The sequence below is a fragment of the Aspergillus bombycis genome (assembly GCF_001792695.1).
Source record: "Aspergillus bombycis strain NRRL26010 chromosome Unknown contig00002, whole genome shotgun sequence".
Taxonomy (NCBI): domain Eukaryota; kingdom Fungi; phylum Ascomycota; class Eurotiomycetes; order Eurotiales; family Aspergillaceae; genus Aspergillus; species Aspergillus bombycis.
The window spans coordinates 938471-959910 of NW_019170004.1; the positions used below are offsets into that span (position 1 = coordinate 938471).

At 48.0% G+C, this 21440-nt stretch overlaps 9 protein-coding genes across 9 annotated transcripts; 3 read left to right on the plus strand and 6 right to left on the minus strand.

Annotated features, from left to right (window-relative positions):
- Positions 1-363: 363 nt before the first annotated feature.
- On the minus strand, positions 364-2011 carry ABOM_000740 (MFS transporter; the record flags this gene model as incomplete). Its single annotated transcript, XM_022527870.1, has 5 exons — positions 364-416; positions 471-644; positions 715-1557; positions 1615-1860; positions 1921-2011. 5 exons carry the CDS (start codon positions 2009-2011, stop codon positions 364-366), a joined length of 1407 nt encoding a protein of 468 aa, XP_022394494.1.
- Positions 2012-3018: 1007 nt separating this feature from the next.
- ABOM_000741 (uncharacterized protein) lies at positions 3019-5182 on the minus strand (the record flags this gene model as incomplete). The annotated part of the gene is made up of 3 exons (XM_022527871.1): positions 3019-4578; positions 4638-5005; positions 5071-5182. The coding sequence occupies 3 exons, from the start codon at positions 5180-5182 to the stop codon at positions 3019-3021; spliced, it is 2040 nt and encodes a 679-aa protein (XP_022394347.1).
- Positions 5183-5438: 256 nt separating this feature from the next.
- On the minus strand, positions 5439-7094 carry ABOM_000742 (fungal specific transcription factor domain-containing protein; the record flags this gene model as incomplete). Its single annotated transcript, XM_022527872.1, has 5 exons — positions 5439-5919; positions 5976-6211; positions 6262-6678; positions 6740-7032; positions 7082-7094. The coding sequence occupies 5 exons, from the start codon at positions 7092-7094 to the stop codon at positions 5439-5441; spliced, it is 1440 nt and encodes a 479-aa protein (XP_022394495.1).
- A 1312-nt stretch (positions 7095-8406) lies between these two features.
- On the plus strand, positions 8407-11082 carry ABOM_000743 (DNA topoisomerase 1; the record flags this gene model as incomplete). Its single annotated transcript, XM_022527873.1, has 5 exons — positions 8407-8526; positions 8594-10105; positions 10160-10399; positions 10475-10885; positions 10948-11082. 5 exons carry the CDS (start codon positions 8407-8409, stop codon positions 11080-11082), a joined length of 2418 nt encoding a protein of 805 aa, XP_022394496.1.
- A 706-nt stretch (positions 11083-11788) lies between these two features.
- ABOM_000744 (ankyrin repeat domain-containing protein) lies at positions 11789-12838 on the minus strand (the record flags this gene model as incomplete). Its single annotated transcript, XM_022527874.1, has 1 exon — positions 11789-12838. The coding sequence occupies one exon, from the start codon at positions 12836-12838 to the stop codon at positions 11789-11791; it is 1050 nt and encodes a 349-aa protein (XP_022394490.1).
- A 919-nt stretch (positions 12839-13757) lies between these two features.
- ABOM_000745 (SIR2 family histone deacetylase) lies at positions 13758-14780 on the minus strand (the record flags this gene model as incomplete). The annotated part of the gene is made up of 1 exon (XM_022527875.1): positions 13758-14780. One exon carries the CDS (start codon positions 14778-14780, stop codon positions 13758-13760), a length of 1023 nt encoding a protein of 340 aa, XP_022394491.1.
- Positions 14781-15497: 717 nt separating this feature from the next.
- ABOM_000746 (uncharacterized protein) lies at positions 15498-16592 on the plus strand (the record flags this gene model as incomplete). The annotated part of the gene is made up of 4 exons (XM_022527876.1): positions 15498-15615; positions 15689-15772; positions 15840-16151; positions 16207-16592. Coding segments are annotated over 4 exons (900 nt in total), but the record flags the coding sequence as incomplete, so codon positions are not given.
- A 964-nt stretch (positions 16593-17556) lies between these two features.
- ABOM_000747 (glycoside hydrolase family 18 protein) lies at positions 17557-19587 on the plus strand (the record flags this gene model as incomplete). The annotated part of the gene is made up of 7 exons (XM_022527877.1): positions 17557-17622; positions 17989-18189; positions 18275-18452; positions 18496-18624; positions 18674-18959; positions 19012-19478; positions 19535-19587. The coding sequence occupies 7 exons, from the start codon at positions 17557-17559 to the stop codon at positions 19585-19587; spliced, it is 1380 nt and encodes a 459-aa protein (XP_022394493.1).
- Positions 19588-20076: 489 nt separating this feature from the next.
- Positions 20077-21169, minus strand: ABOM_000748 (oxidase ustYa family protein; the record flags this gene model as incomplete). Its single annotated transcript, XM_022527878.1, has 5 exons — positions 20077-20318; positions 20377-20476; positions 20543-20673; positions 20727-20858; positions 20947-21169. The coding sequence occupies 5 exons, from the start codon at positions 21167-21169 to the stop codon at positions 20077-20079; spliced, it is 828 nt and encodes a 275-aa protein (XP_022394489.1).
- Positions 21170-21440: the final 271 nt, after the last annotated feature.

Here is a 21440-nt window from a genome sequence, read left to right on the forward strand (position 1 = left end):
TCACAGAGATCTTACGGTTAGTGCTTCGGTGGAACTAGGTGATTCTTATTCAGTACAGTGTGTTGTCTGTGAGAGTCACTGTTATGTTCTTAGTTTTACGACCGGGAGATGTATCCGTTGCCAATGCAGTTGTGAGAATATCATATGTGTCAGAATCAAGAAAGCCAGTACAGTATATAAGCATGAATATACACCCTTGGAAGTAGTGATCCTCTATCGAATGACGTATATTATATTCCAAGTGAAGATATGCATAGTACCTGCTCATTAGGTCCGCTATAAATGCAGACTACATTATAAAGTCCACTCTTGATAACAAAACTTATTATTCCATCAAACCCCATTTTTAACCCACCTCATCACTCAAACTCGAAAGAATAGGAAGCACGATAACGCCACGGGAAGACAGATTGCACCTGATGATGCGATTAGCATACATATAATCAACACAAGACACGACAAACACTCACCCATAACCATATTCATATGGTAATAACCGACCGCTTCGGATAAAGTGCCTGAAATCAAGGGGCCTAGCATCGAACCGAGGCTGAATGCCACTTCAGCTATGGAGGAAACCCGGGAACTACCACCAAATTCTCCGAATATCTTCGGATTCTTTGCTTCCATGTCCTTGGTAGCAGCTGATAAGAATGTTAATCAACATAACCCTATACTAGGTGAATGGGAGGGAAAAACTCCAAGGTGACTCACCAACCAACTGCATCGTACCCGCGCCGCGAACCAAGGTGAAAACAATGCCGATACTGACCAGACTTGTGATGAAGATGGCTTCACCATTGGTCTCAGGGCTAGCCCAGGAGAATTTCTTGTCGCCAGGAACACCCAAGAGCCACAGCAATGGGGCCATGAGCACCCAGCCGATCGTCGCGGGCCACCGGGCACCAGCTCGATCTCGAAGCCATCCGATCACAGGGGCAAGGCACATAGAGGGAACCTGGAGAGATAGGAAGATCATACCCACGGAGAGGGTGTTCCAGTGGAAGACATCGCGCAAGTGAAGGGGGAGAGTGGCATCAAAAGCGGCGATGAGGATTGCAAATATAAGTGTGTTTGCTACACTAGATACAACGCGTATATCACGTAACATGATGCAATAAAATGAGCCAGATGATCCGACTGGTTCAGTCTCTGTGGCGACTGTATTGTAATCTGGGGACTCATTGGTATAGGACGGCGGTGGAAGCAGCGGCGCCCTCTCGCTCTCCTCTGACTCGCGAGGAGCGGTTAGCTTTGGGGACTTGGGTTGCTCAAGCGGTAGTTCTCGGCTCTCGATCATCAGTCGACGTGCGATAATATCCAGGCAGAGCACCAGCAGCGGAGCGCTCCAGGTTGGCCAGTATCCCACCAATTCCAGTAGCGCACCAGCGACGATAGGACCGCTGAGCTGGCCGGCTGTCACGAAGGCCATGGCCGTTCCCAGCGCCTTGCCCATATGGTCCAGGCCGACATTGTCAGTCAAAGTCGCAAACCCTACAATCCAGGTCGCGCTGCCGGACACTGCTTGCAAGATCCGACCGATGAAAAGCGCCTCAACTATATGCCGGTGAGTTGAATGAAAGTTCCACTACAAGGCGTGATAGATGTACGTACTGGAAAAAGTGGAGGCCACTAAAACGGTACCTGCGAAGCATCCTGCAAGAGCGATCAGCAGCGGGGCCTTCCGGTTCGGCGTCTTATCCGCAAAATGGGCAATGATGGGAGCGGAGATTAGAGACACGAAGCCATGGACGGTCAGAACAGCAGTGGTCATCAGCTGGGTATTGGATGCATCCATGCGAAGACGATCTTCGAGCATATAACTCAAGATGGGAACCACGAAGCCATATAGGAAGGTTTCTGGCCAAGGGTTGTTAGGACATTGGACGCCACCAGAGCTACACGACTAGAGGTAAATACCAGCAAACAAGGCGATGATAATAGTACAGATGATGAAGCCTCGGGATGAGCGCCATCGATAACCCCATGGCAGCTGCTTTTCGCTTGCCATGGCCTTGAATCGCTGATGATAAGCGAGTAGAGGAAAATCCTGGTGTATTTGAATCCAGAGATTTGGCAGCCATCTTGTCTTATAATACGAGAAACCTGCTGGGGTTTAGCGGCAATAAATGACAAATTAACACTCGACCCATGCAACATGCGATCAGCAGGTCAATGGTTCATGCGCATTAATAGTCGCTAAACGAGGCAATCGAAAAACAGATCATCCCTGTCGAGCCAACGAGAGAAAAGGAAAGGACCCACGGTGGATACGAAGACCTTCAGCTCAGCCGGAAGTCCGCTGCCCTAATTGGCTTTCCTTATATCACTCTCAGCCGCAAAGACACCGAAACGAACGCCTCCCTGAGAAGTATCATTCCAAGACGATGTTGAATTTGTACTAGGGTTGGCCGGTTTCACTTGCAGGTTCTCCCTTTCAATCCCTTGCATCTATGTCGCAATTTCACTCTCGCCGAGGGTGTCACGCTAGATAGCAAGGAGCTGTTACTTCGTACATGAGCCAAATACTAAGATGTCGTCCGGGAACTTTCACATCCCAAGAGAACGCCGATCAATTACTCATCGTGCAGGTTTGCTCGAACCTGAAGCAGAGCAGATCCAACAAGGGCTGCATCTAAATTGGGTGGGCGGCCCGAGCGACTAATCAGCGACTTGCGGAGGAAATCCCGATCACCTGAATGTGGATACCCTAAAGACACATCGATTCCTCACAGGCTCACTCGCATTCAGCTCACGCTCACGGCCCCTAAGTAGTAACTTATGCACATCCACAGTACATACCAAGGCTAGCGAGCAAGCATTAGGTTGGCTAGCTTGCCCCCCCACCCTCCGTCCCGACCCAAGAATCTAATTTTGAATACGCTACCACTCATAAAGATGATCTGCAGGCAGCCAAAGAGAAATCCCGTGTACGTCTTGGGGTGTACACATCCAAGAACTCCGTGCATTCGTGAAAGCAAGGTGTTACTCTCTGAAATTACTATCGCAGTCGAGCCCTCATATCCAATCCAGCCAGGCATCGACCTGATGAGTAGTCAAGTCCGAATAAATCGGATTGGGAACTACCCATGGACCAACATATGAGAACAATAAATCATCAAACAAAACCGGCAGAGTGCATTGGTCTGCGTCTGTAGTTCCTGGCCCAAACGCGTCCAAGCCGGTCGGAATATCTTGCCAGGTCCCATCTGCTCTTTCAACACCGTCATCACACTTGCGATTAACTGTCACGATACCAAAATACGGCACTGCGATTTGTTGACTGGTCCCCTTTGCTAAGGATTGACTACTGGTTACTAGCTCATCTAGGGCCGTATGGCATTGTCCGCTGAGCGAGCTTGGTTGGTCTTCGGAGCAATCCTTGAGGGCAGAACGCGTCCGGCTGATGAGAGACTGATCATACCAGTCGGAGTCCGGTTTCGATGGTGTCTCCCGCGAGGTGTCTCTTCCAAGTAGATGAAGGAAGACTATGGCCGCAGCGGTAAGTGCTGAAAACCCAGAGAGCTTTACGCTGTTGTCGATGCGCGCTGTCGTAGGGTCACTCTCATACAGATATAAGTAAGCCTCCAGCAGCGACCGTGCACTTTTTACACATGAAGCTCGGCCATGCGCCTGCCCACTTATACCCGAAGACTGCAAGAAGAATGGTAAGTATAGGTGTGCCTTGAGCTGATGAATGTTTGCCAGCCGATACAGCCGTGCATGCCTCTCAGAAACATCTTCGCAAAGACAGATCTGCTCCATGTCTAGGTATCCTGCCGGCAGTTGCGAGGTAACTTCATCGATCTGCTCATCGGTTCTAATGACTGCCGAAAGTGTTGGCTCTTTCTTGGCTTGCAAGCAATCAATAACCCGACCAGTCAACATAGCCAGATGCCGTGCATGGAATTTGATCGGCGTAGTCTCTTCCAAGGGAGGGATGTATAGGTCGCAAAGGTTCTCTGGAACCGAGTACGGAAGCCCAATCATTAGGCTTACCCACCGATCTGCACTAAACAGCTGCCAAAAGAGCGAATCTAAGACGTCCGAGTCCCTATGCGTCTGGTGGATACCGGCCAGTTGGGCCAGAGTGTTGGCCCTGCGGTACGCGATCCACGCTCGCCGAGGCTGCAGGGAACTCATATAACATAGTCCCAATGCCATCAAGCATTGGAGGCCATATCTGCCACCAGCAAGATCATCATCATGTAAAATCAACTGTTCCACCGGACGGACATACTTTCCAAAGTCACCGGTACTAAATGCAAAACATAGAAGCAATATTGCCAGGAGGCAAGGATGCCCTGTACGAAACGCCCGCATTGCGAAGCTCTGTAGGTCAGAATCATCTTCTTCGCCCCAGCCCAATGCAAAGGATTCACGCCACGTCTGCCACCAATGACTTCGAGTCCGAAAGATCTCGACCATCTCTGACTCGGAGGGCAACGCCAAACAAAGTCCGTATAGAAAATCAGCACGTTCTTCTACATGCTTTGTGAAATTATGGTGAGCGCTGTCCTTCCGTTGGGGAATTGTTAAATTCGACAAAGCCTCTTTGTTGGGCTGAGGTTGACCAATCTGCATATCGTGAGAAGACTGATACAACACGAGACCTTCCATCTATGGCGATTTCCTACCAGTTCATGATTCAATAACTTCATGATAGGCGCACAGCCACTTTGCACAGTATCAGGGTTAGGAGCTGCGCTGTTGGCAGCCGCACCCATTGCACGTTGTTGGTCATCCTTAAGAAGCATCCTGACTCTTTCTTTGAGCTGCGCAAGTGCCAGAATAACATGAACTGACGCATCCGAATGGGCGTTTGGTGAATTCCTTACGGTCATTGGGGCGCCTTGTGAGACCCCCGAAGAGGTTTGATTCGAGTCATGGTTATGCTCGGATTTATGCGAGCCCTGTGGGACACATGTAGATCGTCGCCTTATACAGTGGACGCACCTTTCAGAGTTACCTGGAGTGAAGATACAGCGGACCTTCCGTCGTCGGCCTGGGCTCATGTCAGTCCAGATGCGGTTACTTAACATAACACCTTATTGACAGAGGTCCACATACAGGAAACGCAGCTATGCGTCCCCTTCCTCATTCGCTTGGCTGCAAGCATGAGTTCGGCCCGTCCTAAATCCCTTTTTGCTATGGTCGGACGAGGCGAAAGGGATCGGATCATGTGGCGAGGCGAGGGAATATCCCGAAGAATGTGGAACCATTGCATGCGATTCTCATTCGCCTTTACTAGTTTCGTCCGAGGTATAACTTGTTTACTAAGCAGATTCGGCTCGGTTCGGACGAACACAAGAAGATATATACTAAATCCTAAACGAATGGAGGTTTCACAGAGGAAATAAAATGAAATAACATAAAATCCCTACCATCAACAGCAGGATGTACATGGCGAGCATTTAGAGAGGTTCCGGATTGTCATTCTAATCATTTGAATCAGGCTGCGGCAAACCGAACGACACCATCTCTAGCCATTCCAGGCATGGCTCGCTGTTGAAAAGGTCTAACATTTGTTCCTCGCCCCAGGGCATGCTCGACACTGTCTCTTCAGAGCCCACTAGGTTCTCTGCAGCATCAACACCAAGCTCCACACATTCTGGCCCGGTGAGTCTTCCGTTAGCATTTAACTGCTCGATGCTGTCTTGCACACTAATCGATGCAGCAGTAGCATCCACCCCAGGGGCCGACTGATTAGAGATTTCCATGTCGACCAAGAACAGAGGCTGACAGAGGTCGAGCAAAGTTTCAAATAACCGACGCAGCCTGTCTGCTGGTATAAATGTCTTGAAGGGCTCAAGTGCGGATGTGGCGCTCTGCATCAATTGCATGTCTCGAATATTCGAAGTCTTGACCACATTGCAAAATAGGGAAAAGAATGGACGGAGGGGAAATAAAAGGATTGTCCTAATAAGAGGATTTTGTTAGGGACACGGGCGAGAAATAGGACATATGATACTTACCAAGTAAGAAATGATACGTCGGGTTGCGATGGGTTAGATTGAACGGCACTGCTTTGTAAATCGATGAAAATAGAGAGCGCTTTACGAGCGCTTTCCAGGCATCTCCCTCGGTCTTCCTTCTCCTGTAGTAGTCGGAATCGGGACTGAAAGAAGTTGTTCAGCATGGTGTGGGAGCAAAATTCAGCTGTGACCCAGTCGTTCTTAGTGGTACTTGATACCGATAATCGCGATTGTTGCTACGATGGTTAGTGATGTTGATTCGCTGTGACCCGGCTGTGCAGCCTACCTTATCAATTCGGGTGCGAAGATTATTTGTCTCTTGAATCAGATCATCCAGCATTGCTGCTCTTTGCTCTTTGCTGGTCGTTTGGTTTGGATGCAACTGCACCTCGAGCGCCTTCTCCAATATACATGCCATATGCCCCATGAATCTGACCACGTCTGAGGATGAACCGGAGTCCAGGTGCAACAGAAGAACTGGACTAACTTCCAACTGTGGAAGTGATGGTGGCTTCATGAAAAGCGAGCTCAGGACTTTGTCCAAGTAGTGACACCAGAAAACACAGGCACGTATCTCAATGTCGCTCTCGCTGCTTGCATTTGTATCCAATGATTGATAACCGAGAAATGTTATAGTACGAGCCGCGAACGATGTCAACATCCAGCTCTGCGACATGTTTCCAAGAAACTGCATGAGCATTGCCTGTGTACTCGGACAAAATGGATGAGATGTTGCTTCATGAAACGATATCGCAAGAACTTACCCCGGACAGTAAAGATTGTAAAAGTACAAGGGTTGGTGACGACAAGACACTGATCTGCTTTAACGCATTCAGGGCTGCTGCTTTGTAATACTTCTGGGATTGTTCAAGCTGCTGGCCGAGTGCTTGATTTTGGCGGACTGTAGACCATCTGGAGATACGGAAGAGTTCCTTCGAATATATGCACACCTGGTATTGAAACAGCACTTGCTCGTGTTCTTTCCGTTCCATCAAGCCGAGTACCATTCGCTCAAGAGTTCTCTTGGAGATATGGTCTTGCCATCGATCATCGCCTCCTGCACGACTCTGTTAATCGTCGTTATTTGCCGAGGGATAAAGCCGTACCTGGCGCTATCATGTACAACAACTCTGGCTTGAATGACTCGGGCGAGTCTGTTAGCTGAATTGTCGAATCTGTGGGTTCTTCAATACCTATAGGGAACACTGGCCCGGTGTTGGATATCTGCCGAATAGTTTGAAGTGCTGCCTCTAGTACGCGAGCCCTCGTGTTGTCTATTCCGGCACGGTCATCTAGGCTTCCGAGTACAGACTCATGAGCCCCAAGACACTGATCTATTATCTCCGCCTGGGTAGCATCATTGCTCTTTCCTGGGCTTCTTGTATCATCAGGCCCCCTCCCGCTCGCATGGCTGCTAATGTTTATTTGGCCTTGCACTGGCTGATGGATCGGGCTAGGGCTGGTATGACTATTATACGAATAAACCACTCTATAAGTACCCAAGATAACCTCAGTGGGATGAGACAAGAGCACAAACCTGTCAGGAGCATGCGAGCTACTCTCCAGGGCTTCCAGTCTCTTGGCAAGAGCAGATATTCTAGCACCGGCATCAGGAGTAGAGCGTCAACGCAGTAGTAGAAACAAATAAGGACAACCCACTTTGACTGTCTAGACCGTGCAGACCGCACAGGACGAGTGCGTTGACACTCAACCTGTGCCGCCCGACAATTCTTACACTGTTCCTCTCGATCGCATTTCACCTGCACGACAGGGCAATTAATCGACACAAACACTGTCCGATGGCAGCATTACAAACCTTCCTAGAATAGCACAGATCACACTAGCAGATATTAATGAGTGAAAGACCATAGCCATGACGAAAAGGGATATCGGTTTCGCCCCGTGACGTACCGCAGCCCTGGTTCGTTGCTGCCCCATGGCAGAAGAGAATGATCTCTGCCCAATATAGCCCTCGCACGAAGCAGTCAACCGATTTTAGTGGCTCCTTGGAAATAGCGACTAGTATATTTGAGGCACTTTGGCGTGAATCCTTGAAATGTGGTTGAAAACTCTTTTGGCACTGTCCGGAAGAGCTCGGTCTTCGGGGCCGATAAGCTTCCGAGTGCTCGATGGCCGCAAGAGCTTCGACATTGTTCAGCGATGAAGTGTGGGTCTTCTTGGTGTCTTGATTTCTTTCAATGCTAAAGGTTCGGTTTACAACTCTTTTTCTTTTTTTTTTGGTTCTCATCGATTCATTACTCGTGCTTTCCATCTGCGTCCAGGTAAACGTGGTGTACATAGGACGCCCATACTTCTCTTTAACCACTCCCTTTCCTCAATTAACCTCACAGCATAGGTTTACCTTCTTTCAACTGCTGTTTTTATGTGACCGGCGAGACTATCAATAGATACCAATTCTAAGAACGACAATATGACTGAAACCCATGGATTTCCAAACACACATCGTGTGGCGAAGAGAAAGAGACTATCGAACGTCAGTCGAGGACCCCTGATAAAGTCAGAGGACAGTGATGATGACGATGTCCCTTTGGTACGTAGTACTCCGATGGCATCCGATGAGGGTCGGTAAGAAGAGCTCCTCTGATTGACATCTATAGTCGAAGCGAATTGGCCTATGTCGAGCGAGTGATTCTATGATCGGCCCCAGAAGATCAGAATCAGTCAGAAGGAGCAACACGACTGCTACAAGTCACCAAGAATCCGATTCCGATATCCCGCTTGCAAAGATATCTACGAAACGATCGAAACAGATACAAGAAACTCCATCGCGTAGCTCAGGCCAACGGTACTCTCACATAAAGAAAGAAAACGGTATGGAGGATAAGAAGTTAGCCACAAAGATTCAGTCTACGAAAATACCGGAGCAGGCAGCGCAACTTGGGATGTCACGACCAGCACCTCATAAGCAAGCAAATAGGGGCATGGAAGCCGCGCTGGAAAAGTTGAAAGGCTCGAACCAAGATAAGAATGAAGATGAAGATGGATCTCCGGGTGAAATGTGGTGGGAATATTCTAACGGCGATGACCGCACAAGAAAATGGACCACCCTGGAGCATAATGGTGTCCTCTTTCCACCCCCTTATACACCACTTCCACTCGACGTCAAGATGAAATACGACGGTGTTCCAATCACACTGGAGCCAGAAGCAGAAGAGGTGGCCTGCTTCTTTGGGGAGATGTTAAATGCTACCCACTATACTGAGAATGCGACATTCCAGAAGAACTTCTTTCAGGACTTCCAAATGACCATAAAGAGAACGTCCGGAGGTAGGAACAGCCAGGGCCAAAAAGCCGAGATCAGAGAATTCGACAAGTGTGACTTTTCTCCGATATTCGAATACTTCCAGAGCAGAAAATCTGAAAGAAAAGAACTGCCGCTGGCTGAACGAAAAGCACAAAAGGCAGGTAAAGATTCAATGGAGGGGGCTTATAAGTACTGTGTTTGGGATGGCAAAAAGCAGAAAGTTGGGAATTTTCGGATCGAGCCCCCAGGGCTCTTTCGGGGTCGTGGAGATCATCCAAAGAACGGAAGAGTCAAAACTAGAGTCCATCCTGAACAGGTCACCCTGAATCTCAGCAGAGACGCCAAAGTCCCTGCAGCCCCCGCAGGTCATCAATGGAAGGAGGTCAAGCATGACCAGGAGGCTACATGGTTGGCCATGTGGAACGAAAATGTGAATGGGAGGTTCAAGTATGTGATGTTGGCTGCTAGTTCAGACGTCAAAGGCCAGAGTGACTTTCATAAGTTTGAAACAGCTCGCAGGTTGAAAATTCACATCGATCGTATACGGAATGACTACCAGCAAGATCTTCAACACAGGTTTATGGCTACTCGTCAATTAGCGACGGCCGTTTATCTGGTCGACAAGTTAGCACTTCGTGCTGGCAATGAGAAAGGTGAAGGTGAGGCAGATACGGTGGGATGCTGCTCGCTCAAGTACGAAAATATCACATTAAGACCACCTAACACGGTAATATTCGACTTCCTGGGCAAGGATAGTATTCGATTTTATGACAAGGCCGAGGTGGACGCCCAGGTCTTCAAGAACTTGAAAATCTTCAAGAAGCATCCAAAAAAAGAAGGCGATAGTATCTTTGATCGTCTAACCGTATGTTATACCTCTTCGCAGAAGCATTTCTTATTCTATTACTGATTATTGCAGACCGCGGGACTCAACAGACACCTCTCAACCTACATGCCTGGGTTAAGCGCAAAAGTGTTTCGGACTTTCAACGCCTCCCACACCTTTTCTGAGCTATTGAAATCGATACAACCAGGAGGCTCGATCGACGAGAAGGTCAAGGCCTATAACGATGCCAATAGAACGGTAGCTATTTTATGTAACCATAAGCGAACAATATCTTCCAATCACCTGGCACAGATGGAAAAGCTTCAGGATCGTGTAGGAATACCGTCGAGCGAAAGCCCGATCTAACTTGAAACCTCCCAGTCTTCAGTCAGACTAATTCTTTCACAGGCAAAAGTGATACGGTACCAACAATGGCGCTTAAAACAGCAAATGCTGAGCTTAGATCCCACAATTCGAAACGAAATGGAGGGTGAGTTCTTTGAGCTCGACAGGTGCTTGGATCTTGGATGGATTGCCGCATATCAGCTATCCTTGCTGGAAGATAAACGCCAGAGAGCGAAGAAGAAGTTCGAAGCCGACAAGCCAAGCTTAGACAAAGAATTGGAGTTAATCGCTCAAACGGAAAGGGAATTCCAACAGGAAAATACAACTGGGAAAGTGAAATGCAGCAGCAAAAGTACATCCATTGAAAAATTGCAGAAGGACATCATCAAAGCCCAACAACGTCTAGAAGCAGCAACGCTTCAAATCCAAGACAAAGAGAGCAATAAAGAAATTGCTCTTGGTACCTCAAAGACGGTGAGATCATATCCTGGTTATTTTTGCATACTTTGGAGTTAATAGTACCTGTGGCGCTGTAGAATTATATCGACCCTCGCCTGACAGTGGTATTCTCGAAAAGGTTTGGTGTACCGATCAACAAGCTCTTTTCCAAAAGCTTGCAGGAAAAGTTCGATTGGGCCTTGAAATCTGCTGATGAGACATGGGAGTTTTAAGCTGAAGTCCGTCTTACAATTCATAGCTTTCTCCATGGTATGATACTTTTCTTGGCTGTTATATATGAGCATTCGAGAAGGAAAGTAACTTGGGGCGAATCAACAGATAGAATGAACTGCTCATATTAATTCTATGGACAACCACTGTGCTTGGCTTGATGTATTGTGTCAATCGCCGTGTGAATATTACTCTATATCTGGTACCCGTCCTCGACGTGTTAATAAACACACTTGTTGGGCTCGTAGTATGTAGTTAGTTGTTGTGTCATTGACGGGCCCAAGCATCGACCTAAGTATGTACACAACAATTCCGTCATCAAAGTAATGCATCGTGTCCTCCCGATGGCAAACGCATAACGCTTTAAACAAGTGGCAGTTAAATGTAGCCCAGCAAAGCAATTTGGTGGGCAAGAAAATGACATGCAAGTAAAGGCAGCAGTATAAGCGGTTGATAAACACACGACGTATGTTCGGTTGATGTGTCATTCAGAAGGGGCGATCGAGTCCTCCAAGCGACTCTTCCAGAGTATCAATACGATGCTGCTTTGCAAGGAACTCCTTGTTGGCGTCGTCCAACTTTTTCTTGAGTTCCGCTATCTCGAGATCCAGGATCCATACACAGTAGACAAATTCTACTACCCAAGCATCTCACACTGTCCACTTGTAGGGGATCCTTTGTGAGGGCGTCACGGTTAACAGCAAAAGGTTATGCTTGTGAAGACGATGCATCCGTTTGAATTCGCGCCAGAAGTAGCTTTTGGACACCCCGGTGGCCTCCTGCAGAGGCATGATCAAGCGGCGTGTGTCCCTGGTCGTCTTGTACATGAACATTAACTTCACATCGCGCAACAAGGAGTTTCACTACTTTTTCATGGCCCTCCTGCGATGCTCGGGACAGCGGAGTCCAATAAAAATTGCACTTGGAGTCAGCTTCAACATCCCCACGGTCAAGAAGTACCTTCACTACCTCTGCATGGCCTCCACGGGCTGCCCATGCAAGTGGTGTGCGTCCATCTGCGTCGCGAGAATCCACATTAACATCCTCCTGCGCTAAGAGCAGTTGCACCACCTCATAATGACCCTCTTCTGCGGCATGCGATAAGGGTGTCCTGCCTTCAAAATCTGCCCGATCCGTAGCCAATCTGGAGTGCTGGATAAGAAGTTTGACAATGTCTGCAAGCCCCTCTTGAGCAGCCCTAGCTAGGGGTGTCCAGCCCCTCGAATCACTCATGACTGGATTTGCGCCCTTTTCCAGTAGAAGCTCCACGATTCCCAGATGGCCATTCCCCGCGGCATAATATAAAGGTGTACAATTCCACCTATCCCGACTGTCTGGGTCTACACTTTCACAAGAGAGTAAGGCCGACACGACTGATTCATGCCCCATTCGAGCAGCGAGTGATAAAGGTGTCCAGCCATGCAGACACTTAGATTCAACATCACTACATCCGATCAAAAGTCGTACAATGCCCGCATGGCCACACTTTGCGGCCCAGGAAAGTGGCGATAAACCTCTTTCATCTTTAACATCAAGAGGAATAGACTTCTTGACGAGGAATAACTTGATCGATACTTCGTTACCGGTCCTTGCAAGCAGGTGAAATACTGTCTCCCTTCGATCATTAATCTGTAGATGAAGGTATTCACTGGAGAGAATGGAGGCTATGCCAGGAATGGCATGCAATGCAGATGCCAAGTCGTGCGGGTCCAGAAACTCTACTATGAGTTTGAGCACTTCCAGCGGAAGACTGGGCATACTTTGGAGTCGTCAAGAGGAAAGCGGGAAAGAGGTAAAAAAGGAATCAGGAGCAGCAAAGAGACCAAGTACGCGTGTGAAATAGAAGACCCTCAAATCAAGAGGCGCGAGAACGGTTTACATACAAAGGCGCAGGGACCTATTCGGGACATTATCACACCCGAGCTCCGACGAAGCTGAAGGAATATGCCATGCCTGATCCTTCCCCAGCGGCGTTGGGGACTTTAAATTCCGCTGCCGTCAATTTGATAAGGGCTTAAGGGCTATACCTTGGCTGAAACATGATGCTAATAAGCCAGGTACCAATGCAGGCCCTACACCTAATGATCAAAAATATAAAGACAGATTTACACGAAGTAAAGTAGAGAGAGTGAAGGAGCTCCTTTCGTAACACCCTTGATAATTAGCTACTAAGTAATCTACAGACACTATTTACCTTCTCATGAGTAAGGAGAATGAGAGCATATATTCAACGCATTCACAAACATTGCCCAAATCTATCCAGCTAGGTAGTTTCGATCCATGGTGAATTCAAGACTACGATATATTATCTTAGAAGAAACTCTAAGTGATGCTGAAATAGTTTGAGCTGACTAAATAGATAACTGTTGCACCGAATCTCAGTATTTCGTCCATGTATGTTGCCTATAGCGAAGGTTGGCTACCGGTTTTGGCTAGCTGTCCTGATTTACACAATTCATGGCAACTCATAATGGTCTATGATTTACGTATCACTCTTCGTTAGCTGATCGTCGTTTTCACTTGGCTTGTCTTATATTCTTCTCCTTCTCGAAAAGAAAGCTTTCCCCGTGTCCTGCGTCCTTCCTATTTCGTTCTTCTCAGGGTCCGACAACCGTCATCACCAACACAATAGAGCAATAACCGATCCAGAAAGTCAAATGTAGCTAACATACAGAGGTCAGCTGGTAGAAGGCTTAGGAAGGAGATTCGCAAGCTTTTCCTCCAAGTGCTTCTCTAACATTCTCTTATGTCCATCTGAGATCTTCCCTGCGACCTTCATTCTGTCCGCCAACTCTGCAATACACTCATCCAAAGTCTTCACATTGTCAGTATTCACTTCCGCCTGCTTACCAGCCACGGCATGTGTCCAAAGACTTTCCAGCTCTTCTCTCCATCCCAGCGAATCAGCTAGCCGCCGCACACCGTCATCACACGACCCAAGAATGCACACGTCCGATTGTCGAGTGCCAAAATCCCCGACCTGCTTCATATTCACGAGCAGCCTAGGCGTCCCCTCTTTCACCAAACGCGGTAGTCTTGAACATGGCGCCACTTTGAGACTTGTCCCCATAACCAGCATCAAGTCCGCGTCCGATACCCTCTTCTCCTCGACTTCGAAGGCGGCGGGGAGAGGTTCCCCAAAGAAAACCACATCGGGTTTGACCGCGCCGCCACAGTCGGGGACCTGGCAGTACGGCACCTGGCCTGTTTCAATTGCCTCGGCCATGAGCCCATCCGGGTAGGGCGTCTTGCATTTATGGCATCGCTGGCTTTTCCAGTTTCCATGGCAGGAAAGCACTTTCTCTGCGGCGACACCGGCATCCAGCTCCAGGCCGTCGATATTCTGCGTGAACACGAAATCAAGAAGGTTTTTCTTTGCCAGCAGAGCCAGAAACGCATGGGAAACTGTTGGTCTGAGGTTCTTGGGATTGCGGGCTCTGGCTATCGCGTAAAAAGGCTCTGGTGTGTGTCGGAAGTAGTTGATATGGAAGATGGCCTCTGGGAAGGGTAGCTTTAATGGCGCCAGTTTATCATAGAGGCCTGTTCCCGGTGATCTAAAATCGGGCACACCTGCTGCTGTAGAGATACCTGCGCCCGCCAGGACGATGATGCGAGTTATCTTCCCACTTCTGATGAGGTTTACAATGTCATCCAGGGCATCTTGTTGACCTGTGGGCGGTTGATTTGCATGGTCTGTCATGATTATTGCTCGGTCTTGTGGCTATCCTGAGTGGTATGGAGCTGCAAAGTTAAGTGAGGTTCAGGATAAGTTCCCGCTATGCCGTTTTATTCATTACGGAAGACACTTCCTTGGTCACTAGACTAAGCTTGATTGGCACCACGTGGCAGGCGATCTACAGGCCATATTGCCTTCAATTGTGTAAAACGCCACTCGAGAGGCTGTGCCTGCAGCCACGCTGTGAGGCTGGAGCGATCCGTATGCGTGGACTTTTGCCAATAGACCTAGCCCTGCCCCTCAGTCACTTTTTACTAAGGTAGAGTAAGAAAGGAAACTTCACAAGTCATGCAGTCAGGTTTGGCCGTCAGTATTATGTAGAAGACACCTATTGCTACACACCCGAGTATGGAAAAAGGATCTCCACCGTGTAAGGACTTCTCACAGGGAATAAAGCAACTTCATGGCTGACCCTACAATGACAACTTTGCACCCCGTTGTATGTTAATGAAAATACACATGTAATATGGGCTACCCAGTTATCGACGTGATGTGAATCAAGCAGGTCACCCGAGTCGGCTTTCGCGGTGTTCATACTATTGAATGTAGTGGAGGAATTGAAAGCGTTTGGTAAATTCACTTATCCCAGAGCGTCCTGCTGAGGTATATAATAAGGTAGTGGCTAGTAGTTCCATTGAGATCTTTCGTCTCCGTTAGACTGGCTGCTTTTTGACCCATAGAGTGTCTTCCGATAAGAAACACGCCAAGCCCATCATGACGCCCTACATACTATCCCTCTTGTTTTTCTTCAGTCTGGTTGCTTCGCTCAGCTCTACTCCTACTGCTCCAGATAGTGATGGTAAGCAGGTATTCAAGTTTCTTCCCACATTCAGAACCTTTGTGTTGACTGAACACCCTTACCACCGGTGCAGCTCCCTCTGTTAGCCTACCCTGTCAAGGCCCCGACAACCAAGACCTTTGGGAAACGGTGCCAGACTGGTTGACAGGCGACGACGGTGAGTGAATGTTCATGCAAAGGCTGCAGATAAAACACACCATGGACTAAACATAATATTTGAACAGACCAACGTAGGTGCTTCAGCGACGAGGACTGCCCTATCAGCTTTCACTGCCGTGTCGGATACTGCATCAGAGCCCCACGCGATAGTTTGAAAAGAGTTGTCCGTGACGATCTTCAAGGAAAATACTGCGTTCTATCTCGCCCCCTGACCCGTGAGATGCGGAAACAGACACTAACATCACCACCTCCACTGCAGTGGGCAAGTGTAGCACCAGTATCGACTGCCCTCCAGGATACTATTGCTGGCGTGGAGGCTGCGTTCAAATCCCACGTCCTGCTTCGGAGCCACTTCTCCGTGAAGACAGCGATCGTCAGTAATGCCCCAGATCTGGTTGGCCAGCGGAGTAAATATTAATCGCCTCTACATAGAAGATTTGCCCCCTGCAGATGCTCAGCGATGTAAGCATGTGACCGATTGTCCAGTTGGCCAATGGTGCATGGACGGATTCTGCTGGCCATTTGATCAATCCACAGAGACAGCGGCCCGTGATGCAGACATTGGAGAAGCCTCAGATGGTCTGAAGACTCGGCAGAGATGCCATCTCCATGTGCATTGCGGGCCCACTGGGCTCTGCATCAATGGCTGGTGCCAATATGTGTCTAGTTCGATGTCTCTAGATACCGCAGGAAGCGTTGGAGTAGAGAAACGCGACATGATTGGACCTCGCAAATGCACGAGTGACCGAGACTGTTACCCCCGAGCGATCTGTGTGGACGGCAGATGCAATCATTCCCATGGAGGCGAAGGCTGGTAACCTTAAACCTTGTAAGAGGAAGACACCTTGAGTTATTCTAGTCGAATTGCGATCAGAATATTCTGGTATACTTCACGGTACCATGAGAATTGGGACACCAAGTAGCCTCGATACCGTTTGTGCTCTGCTCCAACAGGGTTAACAGGGGCCTATCCAATGCTCTTTGTTCAGGACGAGCGCCCGATCAGCCACCCCAACTTAATTCTAATGAAGTGTGCATTCATTATAAACCTTGGCGTAATACCTTTGGCTGTAGGTATATAGCTCATGGGCCTTATAGGCCTGTAGTAGGTGCATAGGCTGCAAGGGCAGACATTCAGTCGACATTTATGTCTCGAGTTCTGCCAAAGAAATAGCCACCCAAATCGTCATGGAAGTTGTATGGCTCTGTACTTCCCATAAACCCTAGTCAGTCGGCTCGTCAAGCGCCTACCTATCAAGACAAAGAAAAGTATAGGTCTTAAAGCGATCCGACTTTCGTAACCCTCGTCCTAATATTAGAACAGATCCGCTTTGGGAGCGCCCCACGAGAAAAAGGTTTTTGCCCTAACTAGCCTACGGTGATCGGACGATTACTCCTAGCCTCTAAGAGACCTATACGTCAAAATGGTGATAGAACGGTGCCGGTTCTGTCGGTACTTTTACCTAATAGCTATATCATGCCATGATTAAGCTAACGAATCAGTATGCTCTGAGCCCAACTATCCTTTCGCATATAAATCAGAAAGAGCTAGAATGACAGAGAGCTAGGACAACACATGCCAAGGTATGCGTAAAGAATATTCATATTAAACGAGAGTGATGGAGGACCCTGAAGCATACACGCAACCTAAACACTAGCTGTATTGAAAGGTTCGCCCATCCCCTAAAAGTGGAAAGTGGATTTACAGCGTAGTACGTATAAGTATTGCTGCTCTCCCAGCCCTTTGTCGACTGACAACAGATTCCCCGAGTCCTAGTCACGATGGCCTTCTTCCACAGCCCTCAGTGGCAACTTCTGAGTCTGCTGTTCGCATGTCTTGCTGTGCAGGTATTTTCCCTCTCTATTTCTGAAACACGGTGCGACAGTAAGTAGCCACTTCCACCTCTACCTTATATTTACTGGAATTACTCACAATTATGTGGCAAAGACTCTACACCAGACTGTGAATCACGGTATGCCATCTGCCTAGTGACACACATCTGATCGTGCACTCACCGCAAACTGTATAGAACATGTTTTTGGACTTCGAGCATGCAACGTTATATTGGATACTATAGGTCATGGAGTAGTGCTCGTGGGTCTGATAAACTTCAGCCATCAGATATCAATGTGGAACCCTGGACCGTGGGTTTAGAATACTCCCTTCCACTTGTTTAACCACTCAATGACCAGAGCCAAGCTGATAGTCCATAGCATCTCTACATGCCCTTCAATCCTTTTGGCCCCGCTGATTCGCTTGTTGCACCCCAAGACACCTCGTTTCGCAAAGACTGGAAAGACTTTTCCGATCTGAAGATCAAAAAGCCGTCTCTCAAGGCCTACTTATCCGTATTTCATTATGTGGACGAAGATAATCAATGGCCCAACATAACTCGCTCTTTTGAGGATCGGAAGGTTTTCATTGACAAGTTCGTTAAGCATATGGAAACGTACGGATTCGACGGTCTTGATCTTGACTTGTCAACTGTATATATACCAGGTATTTCACGAGAAAGTGCAGCGATCTACCCTGGGCTTCCTACTGATTGCTCCTGAGATAGATTATTCGACTGATGAGGCCAAGAACTTTGTCACCTTGCTAAAGGAGCTTCGCGAGTCATTTGGTGATAAGTACGCTGTATCAGCTACCATCGAGGCCACAGAATGTGATTTTATCCGTGAGACTCACTTGAGAACAAGACGATCTAATCCATAAAATAGGCGGCCTGAAGGGTCACGACCTTTCTGGAATGGCTGAGCATCTTGACCATCTCACGTTCTTTCCATTCTCTCGCACCACCAAATGCGCGAGACGACAGCCGCCAAAAACTGAAATGGATAGCGCATTTGGTGTGTTGTGACTCTCTTAGCTTTCTTTTCAAATACTAAACTTGACTAGGTATTGAACGTAGCCTCAGACTGTTGCGGCAAGCCAATATTGACCCTGATAAACTTTCAATGGCATTGGATCTGGGTGTTGATACAGACGAATTTGAAGATCCAAAGTGCAATACTGCCGGATGTCCTTCGTTACCAGTTCCTTTCGTTAATAACCGGGGTTTCACGTCATATGAAATTGAAAGTGTCATTGAACGCGAGTCACCAGAAGTGCACTATAATGAGTCCAGTGCTTATAGTTGGTTTATCTATCATGAAAATGACGGTCTCTTCAATGATTATCGATTGTACCAATCCCCGTCAAAGCATTGAGTGATGAAGCATACTGATATAAAGCAGGGTCAGATTCAAGAATGCCGAAGCGTTGAAGAAAAGGGCCAATCTTGCCAACAAACATTGTCTCGGGGGTCTTTTCGCCTGGTCCATAACCGACGGTGGACCGGCAACTCTGACTAACCCTAATGATTTAGATCCGTCTGATAAGAGCATGCGAGGCGCGCGTTTGAGCAATGATACAAGCTGGAGTACAAGGGCCACGCCCTTCGCTACGAGCACACAGAGCACCAGTTTGAGTACTGAAACAAGTAACAGCGACGCTGACACTAATGTCAATACGGAGGGATTATCCTGCCATCCTGCACTTGGAAGTGTCCACGTTCCAATTGCTCAGCTGGGTTGTGATTCTAACAGTACTTCAACTGCTTCTCACAACTCTGATGCACCAGTTAATGCTGAAGAGGGTGCCCCTAGCCCTACTCCCGCTGCTCCCCACGAAACTGGAACCCCCGATGAACCCAATGCAACGGGTCCTAAGCCTACTCTTACTGTTTCCCACCGATTGGTACTCCGACTGATAGCACAGAGAAGGATGATGATCCGGGCACCACTCCTGGCGAGTCCACCAATACTCCCTGAAATCCCACTGACATACGATATCTCTACCCTGGGACCCCACTCCGACTCGTCATTGTGGCGTCAATGCGGACGTAATTCCTGCGGATATGTTCAAGGTTGAGTGGCCAAGATATCAGAAAGTTGCTGTATGACTTATCTTCAAGTGAGAACATCGTACCCTTCTGGGTGTGAGAGAATGGGCTCACATTACGTGTTGACTATTATTTGGCAAATCCCTATGTTTGTATCATTATTGAGTTCCGATTGAGCTTTTGCCAATATAATACAAGCTTCTTTGCGTACGTCTTACCAACGAATGTAAAATAGCATGAATGGATCCTGTCAGCTTATTTGACAAACGGCCACTGTTCAAACCACTTAAATATATGATCTTTTCACAGGAGCCGCACTTGTTAACACGAAATCACAGGCCAGCCCATTGGCGTCAGTCCATCATTTTCATTAAGGCATATAAACAACTATATGTACATCATCACTATCACAACACTATCATGGAATCTCATTATACACTCTATCCTCGATCTTTGGCGGTTGCAGAAAGTCCTGGGGCACAGTTTCAGGAAGCTGATTGCGCTCTGCCCATTGCCGGATAGCTTCAAAGTTTCGACACTTGTGCTGCGTATTGAAATCGACGAATGGCTCGGGGTTCTCCGGGTGGACCCAAACTTGGCCAAGGACGCCGATGTCAACGGTGCACATGAGCTGCTGTCGTATAATGTCTAGGCAATGGGCTGTGTTCACGATTAGCATATGAAGAGCGAGAATATAGCGCGAACGGTCAATACGTACACACGTGGCGTCGGACAATATGATCATTGTTCACGAAGGCACCCTGGCCCTGCTCATGATAGTAGTCGTAGTTGTAGTAGAGGGACTGTCTGAGGAGATTCTATTGATTTGTTAACATGGCTACTTTAGTTATAAATGGTGTCAATCGGGGATAAGATCAACATACCAAACAGTGCAGATGATGCAACCCCTCAACGTTTGCAGGATACCCTCCTCCATACTTTTCGTTGATCTTCACTTGGTCAGGAGCAAGTCCCGACTTTTGAGCCTCTTCTGCAGGGACTCTAAGACTTCTGTCTGCACGGCTGTTAGCTGGATTTCATGCTGCATAAAGCGGCTGGAGAACGTACAGTTGACACCAAGAGCTTCCCATGCAGCATCTACTTCAGGGCTTGCTTCTTGCCGATAGATGTTTTCTTTGAGGAACGAGCCATTGAACTGTTCTTGGTGGTATTCGATCCCGACTTCTGGGATTACGGGGGCTATACTTGTGTTAGATATACGTCCTCATGCTCTTCCCTTGAATATATCTTTCTTCGGATGTGTTTTGGACTGGGGCTAGGAGCTTACAGTATTGGGTAAGTTGTCGAGTGCAGGCCTTATCCAGATTGTGCTGCTGACGTCCCAGAACAACACCTATTAAGCAGGAGAATACGGCGACTGCAACAAAAAGAAACCATTTTGCACATCTCTTGAATAGGCTCTCATTTTGCTTCTGCTCACGCGGCCAAGTGGCCTCCTCATCGGAGAGAAGCTTCTCGTCCACGTCGGAATCTGATACTGAATGGCGCATTTTGCCTTCGGTGTCGTGAGGAACAGATTATTTAATCGCGAGAGGAAGGGGCACGACGAAGAAACAAGGGCGATATAAAGTCGGTGTACACGGGGGGGCAGGAAATTTCGCAGCCGATGTTTAATTATGGCGTTCACGGTGGCCAACTCATATACGGTGCCCCACAGGAAATGGATGGCACGTTACGGAAATCGACAAGTCATTATGCAACCGAGGACAATAAAAATAGGATGTGAGACAAGGCCCGCCATTTCCAAGAAAGATCCCCGAG